The 20,613-nt window shown below is 46.0% G+C and overlaps 1 protein-coding gene across 1 annotated transcript in view; it reads left to right on the top strand.

Annotated features, from left to right (window-relative positions):
• Positions 1 to 19,158, top strand: part of tnip2 (TNFAIP3 interacting protein 2) — a 40,669-nt gene extending 21,511 nt beyond the window's left edge. Inside the window, exons 4-6 of the mRNA XM_072257599.1 lie at positions 323 to 655; positions 14,637 to 14,756; positions 16,904 to 19,158. Coding sequence (XP_072113700.1) covers positions 323 to 655; positions 14,637 to 14,756; positions 16,904 to 17,164 — 714 coding nt within the window. The 3' untranslated portion in view covers positions 17,165 to 19,158. The remainder of the gene's footprint in view (positions 1 to 322; positions 656 to 14,636; positions 14,757 to 16,903) is intronic.
• Positions 19,159 to 20,613: the final 1,455 nt, after the last annotated feature.

Below are 20,613 nucleotides of genomic sequence, written 5' to 3'. Positions count from 1 at the left end.
TTGGCCTCTACAGCTGCCTGTGGCAATGAATTCCACAGATTTGCCATCCTTTGGCTAAAGAAATTCTTCCTCATTTTCTTGAGGGATTGAAGGTGGTCTCCCTCCAGCAATTCCACCAGCTTTGCCACTCCACTGCCCAGAAGGTAGGTGTTGTTACAATGCTCAAAAGGCATTTGGGCAGGGACAGAGATAGGAAAGGGGCAGCAGGGTACAGACTTATTGGGATCAGCCTAGATGAGCTGTCCCAAAGGCCTGTTTCCCTCCTGGGTGACTCTGAGACTTTTTTCACACCAGTGACGTCTTTGGTTTCTTCTTCTTCCAGGTGGAAGACCTCAACACCAAGTGGCAGAAGTATGACATCGGGCGGGAGGACTACGTGAAGAGGCTCCACCTCGAGCTGAAGGACCTGAGGTCGCGGCTGGACCAGCCGGCTGGATTCGGGGGCCCTCAAGCCAACGCGGACGTCCTACGGCAGGAGATTGCGCGACTGAACCGGCGGCTGGAGGAGAAGATGGCGGAGTGCGAGCGGCTGGCGGGGTTCAGGGATGGCCTGGAGAAGGAGCGGGCGGTCAACCGCCAGCTCCGCGAGCAGCTCCAGGACGTGCAAGCGGCAGGTGGAGCCACCAGGGAGCGGATGCAGATGTTGGAGCAACAGGTACGGAGACTTTTCTCGTCCGGGGACAAACTGAGGCACCCTGCCACGCATCCAGAGGGTGACTGGTTCAAATTTATTATTATAGGCAGGAGCCTTGTTCAGAAAACCGTGAGAGGCATAGATAAGGTAGGTTGTCACAGACATTTCCCCAGGGTAGGGCAGTCTAAAAATTTAAGGTGAGAGGGGAAAGATTGAAAGGGGACCTGAGGTGCATTTCTCCCCTTCGGCCCACAATGTTGTGCTGACTTTTTAACCTGCTTCAAGATCAATTTAACCCTTTCCTCCTACATAGTCCTTCATTTTTCTTTTATCCATGTGCCCATCGAAGAGTCTCTGAAATGTGTCCAATGTATCTGCCTGCACCAGCTCTCCTGGCAGCACATTACATGCACACCACGCTCTGTGTCCACAAAAAAAAAAATTCACCTACCTCTGACATCCACCAAGCACCTTAAAATTATGCCCTGGACCCAGCACTTATCTCTGTGGCACACCAGTCAGAGAGGCAACCATCTACCATCACTCTGTGGCTTCTCCTGCAAAGCCGATGTCCAATCCAATTTACTACCTCATTCTTCGTTCTTGACCAACATCCCATGCAGGACCCATCAAAGTTGCTGGTGAGCGCAGCAGGCCAGGCAGCATCTCTAGGAAGAGGTACAGTCGACGTTTCAGGCCGAGACCCTTCGTTGGGTTGCTTGAATTTCCAGCATCTGCAGAATTCCTCATGTTTGTGCTCCCATGCAGGACCTTGTCAGAGGCCTTGCTAAAGTCCATGTAGACAACATCTACTGCCTTGCCTTCATCAAGGCAACTTCCTCAAAAAAACTTTCAGATTGGTTAGACTTGACCTACCACACACACAAAGCCATGTTGATTATCCCTAATCAGTCCCTGTCAATCAAAATACTTATACATTTGGTCCTTCAGAATACTTTCCAATAACAGAACAACATCAGCTGTCCTCCAATCCTCTGGCACCTCACCTGTGGCTAAGGACATTTTAAATATCTTTGCTAGAGTCCCTGCAATTTCTGCTCTAGCCTCCCGTAGGGTCTGAGGAAACACCTTGTCAGGCCCTGGAGCTTTATCCATCATAATTTCCCTCGTGATAGCAAACACCATCTCCTCTGTATAGTGTCCATGGCTTCACAGCTACATTGCCTCACGTCTACAGACAGTGTGTCTACCTCCTGAATAAAGACTGTTGCAAAAAAAATCCATTTAAGATCTCCCTCATCTCTTTTGGCTCTAAACATTGATTACCATTCTGATCTTTGAGAGGACCAATTTTGTTGTTTGCTATTCTTTTGCTCTTAATGTACTTGTAGAAGCCCTTGGGATTTTCCTTCACCTTGTCTGCTAGAGCAATTTCATGCATTCTCTTTGGCCTCCTGATCTCCTCATTAAGTGTTCTCTTGCATTCCTTATACTCCTGAAGTACCTCATTTGCTCCTTCCTGCCTCTGCCTGTGATGTACTTCTGTCTTTCTCTTAACCAGGGCCTCAGTATCTCTCGCATATCAAGGTTCCCTAAACTAGTTATTCCTTGAATTTTATTCCAACAGGAACATAAAAACTGTACTCTCAAAATGTCACCTTTGAAGGTCTACCACTTACCAAGAGCACTTTTCTCAGAAAACAACCTGCCCCAATCCCCACCTGCCAGATCCATTCTGATGCCATCAAAATTTGCCTTTCGCCAACATAGAATCTCATTCCAGGGAGCAGGTCAATCCTCCATGCTGATCTTGAAACTAATGGCATTATGATGCAAAGTGTTCCCCTATACAAACTTCTGTCACCTATCCTTTCTTATTTCCTAATAGGAGGTCAAATATCAGACTTCCTTGAGATGGGATCTCTACATACTGATTAAGGAAACTTTCCTGAACACGTGACAAACTCCAGCCGTTTTACAATATTGGAGTCCCAGTCAATAGGTGGAAAGTTTAAAATCGCCTACTGTCACAACCTTCTGTTTCTTTCAACGGCCTGCGATCTCTCTACGAATTTGCTCCTCTAAATCCTGTTGGGTGGTAGAGTATAATCCCACTAATATAGTCATCCGTTTCATATTCCTCAGTTCTACCCTTAACGCCTCAGTAGACAAGCTCTCCCGTCAGTCCTGTCTGAACACTGCTGTGACATTTTCCCTGACTAGCAATGCCACTCATCCCTCATTAATCCCTCCTGCACTGTCATGTCTAAAGCATGGAATCCCGGAATGTTGAACTGCCAGTCCTGCCCCTGCGGCGACCAAGTCTCACTCATGCCATCATTCCACGTGCTGATCAATGTGAATTATACAACACTTGTATGGCAAAATAAACAAGGACACTAGTACAAGCTGACCAAGAGAGAAACAGAAATAGCTCTCTCTGCAGAAAACCACTGCTGTGATGTGTACAGTTTTGACTTTACAGGAAAGATGGTTTTGTCCATTCAGTTCCTGGAACCTGCTGCTCATGTGCCCCTTTTGGGCCAGCAGGGTACTGTACTGGTTAGTGCAATCACTTTACAGCACCAGCTGTAACATTTGGGTTTGATTCCTGGCACTGTCCGAAAGGAGTTTGTACGTTCTTAGTGACTGTGTGGGTTTCCTCTGGGTGCTCCAGTTCCTCCCCCAATCCAAAAATGTACAGATTAGGGTTAGTAAGTAGCGGGCATGCGTTGTTAGCACCAGAAGCGTGGCAAAATTTGTGCGCTGATTTGTTTTGATGCAATGACACATTTCACTATAGGTTGTGCTGGCTAACTTCATTCACCTCAACACTGAACATAACCTATGGACTCACTTTCAAGGACTCTACAACATACCACACCAAAGTCCAAATAAAGCTAATCTTCAAAATTGTGTCCATGTTACTGCCCTCCGGGTTCTGATTATCAGCTTGGGTAGCCAATGCCAAATTAAACAGTCCCTTCCACTTTTACATGGACCATCTCTCTGCATTCCAAAAGACAAAGGAGCAGAATCGGGCTATTCGGCCCATTGAGTCTGCTGCACTATTCAATTGTGGCTCATTTATTTTCCCTCTCAACCCTATTCTCCTGCCTTCTCCCTGTAATCTTAGACTCCCTTACTAATCAAGAACCTATTAACCTCCGCTTTAACTACACTCTCTGACTTGCCGTTCACAGCTGTCCGTGACAATGAATTCCACAGATTCACCACCATCTGAATAAAGAAATTCCTCTTCATCTCTCTTCTGAAGTGACAGCCTTCTATTCTGAGGCTGTGCCCTCTGGTCCGAGACTCCCCCTCCACATCCACTCCATCTAGGCATTTCAATATTTAGTAGGATTCAATGAGATCCTCCTTCATTCTTCTAAACTCCAGTGAGTTTAGACCCAGAGCCATCAAGTGCTCCTCATATGTTCACTTTTTCATTCCCCGGATAATTCTCTTGACCCTCTGAACCCTCTCGAATGCCAACAACCCGTTCTTGGATATTGGGGCTCCGAACTACTACCAATGCCTTATAAAGCCTCAAACATTCTCCATGTCCCTCAGAGACTGTCCCCGCTCTGTTTCCAGAGGGACAGTGGTCCTCAGGAGCAGGCAGGCAAAGACGGAATCAGTAACGTCCCTGGTGAAAGTTTTAGCTCTTCACGTCACGAGCCACAGGACATTAGTCAATCTATGATCAATTGAGGAAAAGCTTGGGAAATTCCTCTTAAACTCGAAGGCACCAGGAACTATGATTCATTCCAATAACAGAAAATGACCTCCTTCTACTGATGAGTTCCCTATTCTTTCAATGTGGGACTGCAGTGACTCACCTTGCGGTGCCTACCACATTGTTCCAAGAACAAGCCCCATGATGTGGACCATCTCTTCCTGTTTAACCTTGGCCTCTTCCCATATTCTTTCCACAAACATGTTTCTTCCTATTCCTCACCCCCTCCAAATCCCACCCAGTTCATTTTATTCCTGCCAAAAAATGAACTTGTATTGTTCATTAACAAAGGAATGGGACAAGGTTCAGTTATTCTTGAGCCTGTTCCTTGATGCATTAAAGATCAGCTCTACTCGCCACATGTACATAGAAACATGCAGTAAGATACAGTGTTTGCCTCAACATGCGGGAGTGTGCTAATGGCAGCCCCCAACATAACGTGCGCACCACTCCTAACCCTAACCTGTATGTCTCTGGAATGTGGGAGGAAACCAGAGCACCTGGAGGAAACCTTCACGCAATGTCCCCTCTGGCGCTCAAAGGAATTCAAACTGCACACTAAAGGTTGTCACCCTCTACCTTATTGGCATGTTAAGTATATTTCACTATCATGCACAATCACATTTCCTTTTCTGGTTTCTGATGCAGACGGCATTGATAAAATGGCATTTGCGATGATCTGACTGTGTATTTTGGAAATGACTATTTATACTGTTTTAATTGAAGAAATTATTCAGTGTGCACATGTTGTTGTCACTGGGTAAAAAAAAATTGCACCACACAAGATTCTTGTGCACACTGATCATTACAAATTAGAGAGAACATTACCCACGCAGACACAGGCAGAATGTACAAACTCCTTACAGATAGCAGTAGGAATTGAACCTAGATCTTAAAAGATAAATATGAGCTTTGTGCATTGAACCACACAGCGAAATGCGCCGTTTGAAAGCAGTCTGAGGATGAGCTGGGGGCAGCCCGCAAGTGTTGCTATGCTTTCGTTGCCAATATCGCATGCCCACAATTTACTGATGCTAACCAGTGGATTGGTTATTCCACATGCCCCGGAGTCACAGAGCACAGGGACAGGACCTTTGTTCTTATTGTGCAGTATCTGTACTGATACCGTTTACCATTCTGTGCTTTACTTTGGGCCGGCCGGTGGTGTAGTAATATCAGCACTGGACTTTGGGGCAGATGGTCCTGAGTTCGAATCTGGCCGGGTCCCAACCTGGGTAGCGTCTGTGCGGAAGAAAGGCCTGGCAACCTAGTTGTCCGTAGGGTTTTTGTGGCAAGGTACACAGCTACACTATCCATGGGGTCACCGTGAGTCGATGGCAACTCAACAACCATTCTCAGTTATTTGTCTAGATATTGTGCTGGTAGCAGCCTCCATCACCTTCAGACGTTCCCAACCTGAGGGCCACAGACCCCCCTCAGCTGAAGATAGGGTCAGTGGAATTCTTTGCCACAGGCGGCTGTGGAGGCCAAGTCATTGGTTATGCTTAAGGCGAAGGTTGATAGATTCTTGGTTAGTCAGGGTATGAAGGGATATGGGGAGAAGGCAGGAGATTGGGGCTGAGAGGGGAATCAATCAGTCATTGTGAAATGGCCTAATTCTGCCTCTACATCTTATGGTCGTCTGGGTCCATGGTTTTAAAAAAGTTTGGGAACCCCTGCTCAAGATAGAGCTTTTGTTACCCCCCCAAATCCAAGACAACCGTCCGCCTATTGTCCTGAATAGGAAGGATATGGCAGCTTTATAGAAAGGGTCACCAGAATGTTGCCTGGATTAGAGGGTATGCGCTACATGGAGAGGTTGAACAAAGTCAGGGTGTCTTCTGTGGAGCGTCAGAGACTGAGGGGAGACCTGCTGAAAGGTCAGGGTCGACCATGGATGTTGCGTCCCAGCTGTTGCCATAGTACGCAAGCCGGGGTAGTAAGATTTGGAGAGCAAGCTGTTGCCTCTGCAGCAGGCATTTCCTCTCCATGCAGCTGATGAAGCTAAAGGACTGGCAGAGACTGATACAGTTTGGCACCAGCAGCATTGCAGGAGCTGCCGGTCAGTGTTGTAAAGACTCCAGCTCCAGATTTTTCTTCTGGGTTTGCTTCAGAAGCCATCCACATGATGGGTAAAGCCCCAAGGCAGCGGAGGTTTGAAATCAGAGTTTTCCATCTCCTAGATGAGATGCCAACCACAGCTGATGAGCCCCATCTGCCCAAAGCGACTGATTTTAAGGTGCCAGTAACCTGCCTTTGCCCCTTCTCCTGTCAGTGGAAACGGTTCTGCTGGGCTTAGTAGCTAAGCCACATATAGGGAGTTGAACTTGGTTGTCAGAGGCTATTTGAGACACACACCTTCGGGAGAATCTAATAGGTAGTGGGAGCTTGTCCCCATTACCACCCATGACAATAACAACCTTAACTGGAGACCTGAGAGAAGCTTATAAATTTATAGCCTGGTATGGTGGTAGAGGCAGAAGCATTCAGAACTTTTAAGATGTTTTGACAGACACACAAATGTGAGGAAAATGGAAGGATATGGACATTGTGTAGGCAGAGGAGATCGGTTTAGCTGGCCATTTGATTACTAATTTAATTGGTTCAGCACAACATTGTGGGCTGAAGGGCCTGTTCTTGTGGTGTACTGTTTAATAAATCTTTAGCAGAAGATGCAAAATGCCTGAAGACATATACCACCAGGATCCAGGACCGCTTCTGCCCCATTGTTATCAAGCTTTTGAATGGACCCCTTGTAAAATAAGGTGGAATCTTGACCTCATAATCTACCTTGTTTTGATCTTCCACTTTTTCGGTAGCTTTTACACTTATTCTGCATTTTGTTATTGTTTTACCTTGTTCTACCTCAGTGCACCGTGTAGTGATCTGATCTGTGTGAACAGTATGGGAGAGAAGCTTTTCACTGTATCTTGGTACATATGACAATAATAAGCCAATACCAGTCTGAGAGGCATAGATAAGGTAGACCAGGGGTTTCCAACCTTTTTTATGCCATTAACCAAGGGTTCTGTGAAACCCCTGGGCTGGAGACAGTCTTTTCTCTGGGATTTAAATGTCAGATTGAAGTTGAAGGTTGGCGGGGGGGGGGGGTGTTTTTAAACACAGGGAGTGGTAATTACCTAGAATAGTATGCAAGAAAAGCAAGATTATGTACTATGCCAGTACAGCACAGTACAGGCCCTTTGGCCCACAATGTTGTGCCAGCCTTTTAACCTACTCCAAGATCAATCTAACCCTTTCCTCCAACATAACATGCCATTTTTCTTTCACTCATGTCTGTCTAAGAGTCTCTTAAAAGTCCCGGATATATCTACCACCACACTGGTAGGATGTTTCATGCACTAATCACTGTGTGTTTAAAATAAAACCTTGCCCGTGACCTCCCCCAGTCACCTCAAAATTATGCTGTCTCGTATCAGCCATTTCTACCCTGGGGGAGAGAGGCGCTGGCTGTCCGCTCCACATTGTAAACCGTTAAGTGGTTATTGATTAAACAATAAGCACTGGAAGTACTAGAGTAATACCAGCCTCGTGTAAGATCTTCTAATGGAAGGGAAGCTTCTTCCTGCTCCTTTCCAGTCCTGTTGACGGGGTTTGGCCTAAAACATTGACTGTTTATTCACCCCCCCAAAGATGCTGCCTTACTTGCTGAGTTCCTTCTGCATTTTGTGTGTGTTGCTTAAGATTTGCAGCATATGCAGAATCTCTTGTAAGGCCTACACTGGACTCCCTCTGATGTGTGTCCAGTATTCTGATACAGTACTAAGTTATTGTCTGACTTGGTGTTTACTGGATTGCACTGTCTGTAACAATATAAGAATTCATTTTGAGCTGACTGGAATATAAAAGCAAGGATGTAATGCTGAGGCTTTTTGAGACATTAAGCAGACAGCACCTGGAGTATGGTGAACAGTTTTGGGCCCCTTATCTAAGAAAGGATGCACTGACAGCAGAGCGGGCCCAGAGGAGGTTCACGAGGATGATTCCGGGAATGAAAGGGTTAACAGAGGAGTAATTGATGGCTCTGAGCCTGTATTCATTGGAGTTCAGATGAATGAACGGGGGATCTCATTGAAACCTATCAACTAGTGGAAGTCCCCTAGACAGAGTGGACGTGGAGAGGATATTTCCCACTGGGGAGAGTCGAGGACCAGAGGGCACAGCCTCAGAATGGAAGTCTGTCCCTTTCAAACAGAAGTGAGGAATTTCTTTAGCAAGAGAGTGTGAATCTGTGGAATTCATTGTGACAGATAGCTGTGGAGCCCAAGTCATTGGGTAAACCTAAAGTGGGGGTTGATACTTTCTTGATTAGTAAGGATGTGAAAGGTTATTTATTTGGAATTACATCATGGAACAGACCCTGCTGGCCCAACACCCCACCTATTCAACACTGACCTAAATACAATGACCAATTAACTTGAACTACTCTGGCATGTGGGAGGAAAGCCATGAGACATGCCAAGTACGTACAAATTTCATGCAGAGAGCTTCAACACCCCGGGCTGTAGTAACAGTGCACTAACATTGAATGGTGCTTATGAGGAGAAGACAGGAGCATGAGATTGAAAGGGATAATAAATCAGTGACACAGTGACAGAGCAGACTCGATGGACCATTTGGTCTAATTCTGCTCCCATCTCTTCTGGTATCGATATTTGTAGATGGGGTCCCAAGTCTCTAATGCTTTCAGGCGACTGCTTAAGTGATCTACATTTTATTTTGGATCCAATCATTATTTTTCCATGTTATGTCAGATTTAGCCAATATCACGGTGCTATCAAATGTTGAGCATCTTGTTTGTCTATCAGAGCTGCCTCGCTCAGTGCCATTAGATACGTACTCTTCTCTCTACTGTCTAGGTCCAGAATGCAGTCGCCGCAACCTCTTGCTGGACCTGTTCAGTCTCATCCATCACTTGGATAGTCCCCACTGTAACTCATTCAGTTTCCTAATGGGGTCAATAATAGCACATCACCGGTAACTGAGGGAAGTCCCCATTGTAACAGGAAGCCTGCTGGCCGATTCATAGACAGCACTGCTCATCGTTTCAGTCATTTGATGAATAGCGATCATTCACCAGTGCTGGGGTGATTTCTCCAGCTCTTGCAGATGCGTCATGGGATTTTTTTTTGTCTACCTCACAGCTGAGAGGGAGTGCAGTCTCCGCGTCTGTCTCCGTGGTGAAGTCACTGGATTTCAGCTTAATTAAGTTGATAGCCAGGGCTCCACACTCTGTTACTTGCTCAGATTTTGCCCTGATCAATCATGTCACTCAATCAATGCCTCACAGGGCCAGAGACGCAGGTTCGATTCCGGCCTCCGGCACTGTCTGTGTGGAGTTTTTGTGTTCTTCCTCCCACCTCCCAGAGACGTGAGGGTTTGCATGTTAATTGTCCGTGAGTGGAGGAATCTAGGGGGAGTTGACAGGAACGTTAGAATAATGCAATGGTATTAGTATCCTGATGAAGCCCGAATCAGCGACTATTTCTTCCTCACCAGAAATGCTACCTGACCTGCTGCGTTTCTCCAGCATTTTATAAGATATAGGAGCAGAATTAGACTAGACACCCATTGAGCCTGCTCCGCCATTTCACGATGCCTGATCCAACTTTACTCTCAGACTTGCCTTCTCCCCGAATCCCTTCATGCCCTGACCAATCAAGAATCTAACAACCTCTGCCTTAAATATACATAAAGACTTGTCCTCCACAGCTGCCTGTGGCAAAGAATTCCACAGATTCACCACTCTCTGGCTAAAGAAATTCCTCATCTCCATTCTAAAAGGACGTCCCTCCTCAGAGGCTGTGTCCCCTGGTCTTAGACTCTTAACACAGGAAACAACCTCTCCATATCCACTCGATCAAGGCCTTTCACTGGCTGATAGGTTTCAATGAGGTCACTTCTGATTCTTCTGAATTCTAGTGAAAGCAGGCCCAGAACCACCAGACGCTCTTCATATGACAAGCCATTCAATCCTGGAATCATTTTCGTGAACTTCTTTTGAACCTTCTCCAGTTTCAGCACATCCTTTCTAAGATAAGGGCCCAAACCTGCTCACAATACTCCAAGTGAGGCCTCACCAGTGCTTTATAAAGTTTCAACATTACATCCTTGCTTTTATATTCTAGTCCTCTTGAAATGAACGCTAATGTTGCATTTGTCTTCCTCACCACAGACTCAACCTGCAAGTTAACCAAGTCCCTTTGCATCTGTTTTATATTTTCTCTCCATTCAGAAAATAGTCAACCCTTCTAGTAGCCTCTCTACTTCCTCAAAACTACCTGTTCCTCCACTTATCTTTATAGCATCTGCACTTTGCAACAAAGCTATCAATTCCATCATCCAAATCATTAACATATAACATAAAAATAATCGGTCCCAACACAGACCCCTGTGGAACACCACTAGTCACCGGCAGCCAGCCAGAGAAGGTTCCCTTTATTCCCACTCTTTGCCTCCTGCCAGTCAGCCACTGCGTTATCCATGCTAGAATCTTTCCTGTAATACCATGGGCTTGTAGCTTGTCAAAGGCCTTCTGAAAATCCAAGTAAACAACATTAACCACTTCTCCTTTGTCTATCCTGCTTGTTATTTCTTCAAAGAATTCCAACAGATTTATTAGGCAAGATTATTCCTTGAGGAAACCATGCTGACTATGGCCTGTTTAATCATCTACCTCCAAGTACTCCAAGACCTCATCCTGAATAATGGACTCCAACATCTTCACAACCACTGAGGTCAGACTAACTGGCCTATAGTTTCTTCTGCCTCTCCCTTCTTTGCAATTTTCCAGTCTTCCGGTGCCATTCCAGAATCTAATGATTCTTGAACGATCATTACTAATGCCTCCACAATCTCTTCTGCCACCACTTTTAGAACTCTAGGGTGTACACCATCTAGTTCAGGTGACTTACCTAGCTTTGGACCTTTCAGTTTCCCAAGAACCTTCTCTCCATTTATGGTAACTTCACACACTTCATGCCCTCTGATACCTGGAACTTCCACCATACTGCTAGTGTCTTCCACAGTGAAGACTGATGCAAAATCCTGCCTTCTCCCGTAACCATTGACACCCTTAATGAAAACATCTTTCAACCTTGCCCAATAACTCTTAAGTCTTCTTGGCACAGTTTCCAGTTTAATGACATTCTTTCCCACAACAGGGTGACCAAGACTGTACACAGTCCTCCAAGCAATGCACACAAAATGCCGGAAGAACTCAGCAGGCCAGGCAGCACCTATGGGGGAGAAAAGGTACACTTGATGTTTCGAGCCGAGACTCTTTGGCAGGACTGGAGGAAAAAAAAAGCTGAGGTGTAGATTTAAAAGGTGATAGGTGAAACATGAAGGAAGGGGCAGGATGAAGTAAAGAGCTGGGGAGTTGATTGGCATAAAGCGTCGACTGTGCTCCCCCCCCCCCCCAATAGATGCTGCCTGGCCTGCTGAGTTCCTCCAGCATTCTGTGTGTGTCGCTTGGATTTCCAGCATCTGCAGAATTTCTCTTGTTTGTGATCGGGACAGTCCTCCAAGTTCAGCTTCACCAGCATCTTGTACAGCTACAATATAACATCCCAAATTCGATACGCAGTGCCCTGACTGGTGCAGGCCAGCTGCTTCACCGCCCTGTCTACCTGTGGCCCCATTTCCAGGGAACCATGTACTTCTACTTCTTGGTCCTTCTGATCCACAACACTCCCCAGTGCCCTGCCATTCACTGTGAAAGTCCAGCTCTGGTTTTGACTTCTCAAAAATCAACCCTTCAATGTTCCCGACATTCTAGTCTGGAATTCCATGTACTTTCCCTGCGGTGATAACTCTGGATACGGGAAATTCCCCACTCTGCTTTGAATTAATGCCATGGGATTTTTTTCTAAATTTACCTAAGAGGACAGATAGAGTATCCGTTCAACTAACAAGACCTTTGCTCACTAATGATACACAAAAGGAATCCGAAGACAGGAACCTCACCAAGGTTTTTGTACGTTTAAAAAAAAATCTCAATAGGATCATAGCAAAATTGCCCTTCCACTTGTATGTGAAGATGGTCTCGTTAGGTTCAGTTCCCTCCGATGTCAGAGTCAGGACCTCATGAATCTTGGAGCTCTGCTTATGGAAGCCAGTCACCCCTGTATGGACACTGCGTATACTTTCACTGCCCAAGCAAAAACCCTGTGCCCCGGACAGTCTCTCTTCTCCACTCTGTCATGGGGCGGCATTGTGGTTAGCGTAACGGTGTTTACAGCACTAGTGACGCAAGTTCAATTCCCACCCCATGTGCTTGTACATTTTCCCCACGACGACGTAGGTTTCCTCCAGGTGCTCCGGTTTCCTCCCACATTCCAAAGATGTGCGGATTGGCAGGTTACTGGACTGATGGGTGTAATTGGGTAGTGGGCCTGTTAACGTGCCGAATCTTGAGATAAAAGTAAACTATTCCTTTCTGCCTACACTGGATCTATATCCCTCCATTCTCTGCACATTCATGTACCTGTCTTGCCTCTTAAACACCCCAGCCTCTGCCACCACTCTGTTTTTAAAAAAAAGTGTTGCCCCATACATCTCCTTTTAAACTTACCCCTCTCACCTCAGATGTATGCCCTGGTATATTAGGTAGTTCTCCCCTGGGGTAGGGATGCAGGTTGTCTGTCTATGACTCCTTGTGAAGTGTATGCATGCATTAATAAATGACAATAAAAGAGGACTGCGTGTCCTCATAATCTAATCTAAATTATCCCTTTCATCTCTGAGACAGACAGACAGACCCATTTGTACCTGAGGTGTCATTTTCCACCCTGTGGATAGCCAGCCACCCATAAACAAAACACTGGGGGAAGTCAGTAAACCAGGCAGCGTAAATGGAGGGGAATAAATAGTTGATGTTTCGGGCTGAGACCCTTCACCGGGACTGTTTCCTTCCAAGTTTACTCCCTTGCATAGATGCTGCTGGACTTGAGTTCCTCTGGCACCTTGAACCAGCGTCAGATTTACTTATCACACATACAGTGAAATGCACCTTTTGCGTCAACAAACAATACATCCAAAATTGTGCTGGGGTCAGCCCCCAAGTGTTGCCATACATTCTAGCGCCAAAGTAACATACCCACAATGTTCAGCACAAGATGATTCAAGGCTGTTTACTGTCATCTCCAGTACACAATAATATCGTGGCTAGGCACAGCGCAAATGCCATCTGTAAGTCTGCTGGCGATACAACTGTTATTGGCAGAATCTCAGATGGAAATGAGAGGGTGTACAAGAGTGAGATATATCAGCTAGTTGAGTGGTATTGTAGCAACAACATTGCATTCAGTGTCAGTAAGACCAAAGAACTGATTGTGGACTTCAGAAAGGTTTAGATGAGGAAACACTTAGAGGAATCAGAAGTGGAAAGAGTGGGCAACTTCTAGTTCCTGTGTGTCAATATCTCTGAGGACCTAATCTGGACCCAACACATCGATGCAGCTGTAAAGAAGGCACAGCAGCGGCTATATTTTATTTGGAGTTTGAGGAGATTTGATATGTCACCAAAAACACTTGCGAGTTCCTGCAGAGGTACAGTGGAGAACATTCGAACTGGCTGCATCACTGCCTTATCCAGGGAGGGGGCAACTGCACAGCATTGAAGCAAGCTGCAGAGAGTTGTAAAATTAGTCAGCTCCATCATGGGCCCTAGCCTCCATAATATCCAGAACATCTTCAAGGAGCGGAGTCTCAAAAAGGCAGCGTCCATCATTAAGGACCCCATCACCCAGGACATGCCCTCTTCTTATTGCTGTCACCAGGGAGGAGGTACAGAAGCCTGAAGATACACACTCAACTATTTAGGAACAGTTCTTCCCCTCTGCCATCCTGTTTCTGAGTGGATGTGGAACCCATGAACACTATCACTAATTTTTAAATTTTTTTTGCTCTACTTACGTAACAACTATTTAATATATACATACCTACTGTAATTCATTTTCTCCTCTATTATTATGTATTACATTGTACTGCTGCTGCAAAGTTAACAAAATTTCTCAACACATGCTGGTGGTATTAAACCTAATTCTGATTCTATAAAACAACAGCAGCAAAACAAGCCGCTTTCTCACCCACCCACCCACCCACGCACACAGACGATCTCCAACACCCGGTCAGACCATCTCCTTAGCCTCAGACACGCAGGCACCAAGCTAAGAGGTGTGTGTGTGTGTGTGTGTGTGTGTGTGTGTGTGTTGCTCAAGATTTCCAGCATCTGCAGAACCTCGTGTCTGAGCAAAATTGTGTCCTTTGCCCTAGGTCCTGGTCTACAAGGACGACTTCCGGTCGGAACGCAAGGACCGAGAGAGGGCCCAGAGCAGGATTCAGGAGCTGGAGGAGGAACTGGCTCGACTCCGGCTCCAGCTGCCATGGAAACAGGTAACCTGGAGACCAAGTGTGGCTGGCACACTTGGCACACAGCAGCAACCGGTCCTGTGATTGGGCAGCAGCTCTTGCTCAGTTCAGCCAGGTTTTTATGGTTTCGAACTCCATTCCGGGGAAAACTCCAGGCAGGGGCCTGCACTGTCAGAAGTGGCCCCTGGTGCCAGGACTTTTTGGGGGTTAACACAAAGGCTGCAATGGTGCTGTTCCAAGTCACCTGGTCAATATTTAATCCTTGCCCATTGTAACCACAGACCTGGTTATTATTGCATTACCATTTGCGGGAGTCATGCAGGGGTTCCTCACCTGGGGTCTGTGGACCCCTTGCTTAATGGTATTTGACCATGGCATACAAAGGGTTGGGAACCCCCGCTCTTTAGAATCACAAGAGAGATACAGCACAGAAACAGGCCCTTTGGCCCTCCAAGTCTCTGCTGCCCCTCATGATTCAAGATTGTTTAATGTAATTTCCAGCACACAAACGTAAAGGAGAACAAAATAATTGTTATTCCAGATCTGATGCAGCACAAAGAAACACAATAAGATAAAGAAAACAATACTAAAAAAACAATTATTATTAACATGGCATAAGAAAGCTTATGTACACAGATTGATTGTGTGTCCATAAAGTGACACAGGACACAGGAGTGTCCGTACGCAAGGTGACAGACAGGAGATGACAAGGTAGTGGTGGTTGGGGTTTGGAGGGGTGGGTTAGTGGGTGGAGGTGATTAGCCTTACTGCCCGGGGATAGTAACTGTTTGAGAGTCTGGTGGTCCTGGTGTGTGTGTACGCGCACGTCACCCATTTACATTAATCTCACACAAGTCCCATTTTTAAAAAATTCTCCACATCTTCCCACCAGATTCCATCAACCCCCCCACCCCCCAACCACACACACGTGTAATTTATGCAACCAGATGTGTGGACTCGCTGGCTGGTTTTCAGCGATGTCCTCCATTCACAAGACCCAAGTTCCACGGTTTGGGAAAGCCCATCAACGAGATGTGTGTTCCTGACGTCAACATTCCAGCTGCAGCAGAAGCAATCCACTCAATTCAAGTGGTATCTTGCTGTGCCCCCAGAAACTTAGACCACAAGACATAGCTGCAGAATTAGCCCATTCAGCCCATCGAGTCTACACTAACCATTCCATCACAGCTGATTTATTATCCCTCCCAACCCCATTTTCCTGCCTTTGACACCATTACGAATCAAGAACCTATCAATCTCTGCTTTAAATATAACCAATGAATTTTCTCCACATCCATCTGTGGCAATGAATTCCACAGATTCACCACCCTCGGGCTCAAGAAATTCTTCATCACCTCCGTTCTAAATGGACGTCCTTCTGTTCTGAGACTGTGCCCTCGGGTCCTGGACTTCCCCCCCCGTCCTCTCCATGTCCACTCTATCCTTTCAGTAAGCAATAGAAATTTGATCTGACAGACTTCTGAGAAATGATGCATTTACAGTCATACAGCACGGAAACAGGCCCTTTGTACAACTGGTCCACGCTGAAGTTCAAGTTTACTGCCATCTGACTGCACAGATATACAACCAAATGAAACAACATTCCTCCAGACCACGGTGCACTCACACAACATGCATCACACACAGCATCTAAACCAAAATATAATTCAAAATGCATGTTGAATTGTATTTTATTAACTTATTTATAGTGTAGACAGAACATCTGTACAACAGTACAGGCCCTTCAGTTCAAAATGTGCCAACTCTTTAAACTACTCTGAGATGAATCTAACCCTTCCCTCCCACATGGCCCTCCATTTTTCTTTCATCCATGCACCTATCTCAGATGTCCCTCATTTATCTGTCCCTATCAGCAGATCTGGCAGCACATTCCACTCACCCTGCACTCTGTGTCCACAATCACCTCCAAATTACGCCTTCTCATATTTGCCGTTTCTGCCCTGGGAAAGAGGCACTGGCTGTCCACTTTATCTGCCTCATCCTCCTCATGTTTGGCCTACATCCCTTGCCACCTTCCCTACCCATGTGCCTGTCTAAATGACTTTTAAACACTGTTAATGTACCTGCCTCAACCACTTCCTTCAGTAACTCATTCCCATGTATTGATATTGTTTGATGGATGGCTCACGTTTATTCCTTTCGCCCTGCAGGACCTCCATGACTCTGGTGCCCGTCGCCATGGCAACACCAGTGCCTATCGGCTGGAGGCGGGCTTGGCAGACCCGCCATTTGGGAACGGCACGGATCGCGTGCTGTCGAACCGCGGCGGTAGGAATAACGCAACCTCGCCGGAGGTTCCTGCCTCCGAGCTTGGCCATCAAGGACTCCTGCAGTGTCCCAAGTGCATGAGGTTATTCAACGATGAGGTTAGCGAAGAGTGCCTCAGGCACATCTCAGAGTGCTGCCAGTGATGGTGACCACACCCTCCCTTCCCACCTTTCCTACTAGACCAGGGAGGCCAGCGTTGTTCGAGAGGACTATCCACCAGCACCCCCTCCATCACGATGCCTCAGGGACTGTCTGTGCACCACTGTGAGGGGCAAGAAGCCTTGTTAAAACAAGATTGTACCCAGGTACTGGAGAGGATAACTGTGTCCAAGGTGCCTGCTGCCCAGAGAAGGGGTCCTCCAGCTTGATGCTGAAGCAGTATTAATCCGTCTTTGAAAATCACTAAAGAGTGTCACTAAGTCTCGTCTGTGGGAACTTGCTGTGTGGAGTTGGTTCCAGCGTCATGTCGTAAGATTCACATGTTGGGTGTCTGGCATTTTGGGAACCGAGGTGGCGAAGGAAACATTAGAACCCAGAGAAAATCTGCAGATGCTGGAAATCTCAGCAACACACACTGAAGGAACTCAGCAGGCCAGGCAGCATCTATGGGGGGAAAAAAAGTACAGTCGATGTTTCAAACTGAGAGCTTTCCGTTTCAGGTCAAGCTGACAGATATAGATCATAGAACATTACATCAAAGAAACATGCCCTTTGGTCTTGCAATAGGGTTGGTTGGAGTTTAGAGATTGGAAAATACTGTTACATTTGTATGGGTTACTGGTCAGAATCTGCTTTAATATCAGTGACATGTGTCATGAAATTTGTTGTTTTGTGACAGCAGTACAGTGCAATACTAAATATATCACAAATTACAATAAATATATACAGTATATAAAGAGAGGAAGTGAGCAGCACAGTGAGGTAGGGTACATTCAGAAAGCTTTTGGTGGAGACGAAGCAGCTGTTACAGAAATGTCGAATTTCCACCTTCTCCCTGATGGTAGTAATGAGAAGGCAGTGTGTCCTAAACCAACTATCTAAACACTTAGCTGTCTGTAAAGAGACGATGTCTATTTAAGGTGAGTGGCGGGAGGTTTAGGGGCTGGTTCCAGGTACCCAGCTCTCTGTAAAAACCTGCTCCCCAGAGCCTCTTAAAATCTTTCCCCTCTCAACAGTACAAGATGGTAAAAGAGATAGGATGGACAGCCAGAGACATTTTCCCCCAGGGTGGAAATAGCTTATGCCGGCAGACATCAGGTGGTTGGAGGAAAGTATAGGGAGGATGATTGAGACAAGTTATTTTTGTGTAACGTAGAGTGGTGTGTATGGAATGCAGTGGTGGCATCTGATACACGAGGGACGTTTAAGATAGGTATAAGAAAAATGGAGAGATATAAGCTATGAGGGATGGAAGGGTGAGATTGATTGTGGAGTTTATATAGATTGGCACAATATTGCTGGCTGTAAGAGTTGTACAGTGTACTGATCTATAAATTAATCCTCTCTGTCTACACAACCTCTCAAACACCTTGAGTGTATCTGCCTCCACCATCACTCCTGGAAGGGCATTCCAGGCATCCAAAGATGGGCCGAAGAGCCTGCTTTCACACGTTACAACTCCATGCCTACTCGGAGGGAGCTGTTCGAATCAGAGAAGCCTTCAAGTGCACGTTGCTCCCAGTGGAGTCGTCCTGTGGTACGGATGGAATACTAAACCCATCCCGGTCCTGAAGCCCAACACTCCAGCTCGGCCACGTACACACTTCACTACCAAATTGTCTCCGGAGTGACCGAGAGGAAAATGGTTAAGAATCTTGGGAACTTCAAACTTGTTTTTACCTTTAAAGAAACAGAAATGCAGTGTTCCAGCACTCCGCACACAAATCATTCGTACCCTGCTTATTGCAGGCAGTTGTCAATGTTGAAACATTGGAATCAAATTTGGTTTGCACTGTCTGCTTTCGTTTTATTGTTCAATTGTGATATCTTCTCTTCCCCCGCCCCCAATACATTTCTATTAATGTTTTATTATTGTTAGAATTCCTGCTTTTCAGGATTTTTAAAATTTTTAACTGGTTATTTTATTTTAAACTGTTAAATATGAGAATATACAGAGTAACTTATTTTTATATTAAAATTGTTTTCGAGAAGCTGTTGTGTTGTCAAAGTGTTATAGAATGTACTGTTTCACCATCTCAGTCTACCCAGATTGGAGGAGCGACACCTCATTCTCTCTGGTATAGACTCCAACTTGATGGTATGAACACTGATTTCTCTCACTTCCCATAATTTCTTCCTCTATTCCTCATTCCCTTTCTCTTTTTCCATTTCCCATTCTGGCTCTCTTCTTGCTTGCCCATCACCTCCCTGTGGTTCCATGGTCCACTGTCCTCTTGTATTTCCATCATCATCTTCATCCCTCATCTCTTCCACCAATCACCTGCCAGGGTCTTTCTTCACCTTCCCCTCCCCCACTTCCTTATTCTGGCTTTTGCCCCCTGTCCTTCACAGATTCACATTTATTTATCACATATGCATCGAAACGGACAGTGAACTGTGTCATGTGTTAGCAACCAACACACCAAAGGTGGTGCTGGGGGGAAGCCTGCAAGTGTTGCTGCACATTCCAGCACCAACACGGCACGCACATAATACAGAGCAGAACACAACAATGGCAAAACAAGCCCGTTCCTGCCCCGATTCCACCAACGCACAGAAACTCTCCTCTAACCCCATTCCTGATGAAAGGTGTTGGCCCAAACAGTGGAATGTTTCTCCTATTCTGTACCTGCTGCGTTCCCCCAGCATTTCAGATGCCACGCGCGGGTAGCAGTTAGCACGACACTGTTAGAGCTCCGGGTGCTGGAGTTCAGAGTTCAATTCCAGCATCATCTCCGTGGAATGTGCGGATTTTTCCTCCAGGTGCTCCAGTTTCCTCCCACAGTCCAAAAACACAACGAGTCTGGTTAATAGTGGCTGCTGGAGTGGCATGGTTTGAAGGGCCGGCTCGGTGTTGTATTGCTAAATAAACGTTTCTCGGTCAACTGTGCCTTGGGAGAGAAGTACACTGGACAACAAAGGTTTTGCTTCCTGAATACTTCTGGGGATATCTTACAGATTTTGGGCTGCTGATCATGAAAATTCCCTACCACGCAACATTTAAAAAAAAAAATTGCCTATGTCATTTCAATTCATAATTCAAGTCAGTTAAAATGTTGCCCACAATGTGAGCTGGAAATTTTTCAATCTTGTCCCGGCATGCTTAGGGAGGGCAGGTGCTGTGTGGCTGGATGGCTTTTTGAGAGGTTATAAATTTCCATTAAGGATTTTGATATTTGAGGCAGATGCTCCCCAGAATAACTGATGCCAAGATTAAGGCAGGCATTTTTAGAACGTAGAATAGTACAGCACCGTACAGGCCCTTCAGCCCACATTGTTGTGCTGACCCTCAAACCCTGCCTCCCATATACCCCCCCCCACCTTAAATTCCTCCATATACCTGTCTAAGAGCCTCTTAAATTTCACTATCTGCCTTCACCACTGACTCAGGCAGTGCATTCCACGCACCAACCACTCTCTGAGTAAAAAAACC

This window comes from Mobula birostris, chromosome 5 (assembly GCF_030028105.1).
Source record: "Mobula birostris isolate sMobBir1 chromosome 5, sMobBir1.hap1, whole genome shotgun sequence".
NCBI classification, from domain to species: Eukaryota; Metazoa; Chordata; class Chondrichthyes; order Myliobatiformes; family Myliobatidae; genus Mobula; species Mobula birostris.
Note: the sequence above shows the minus strand (reverse complement) of the source record. Positions and strands in the feature narration are given on the sequence as shown.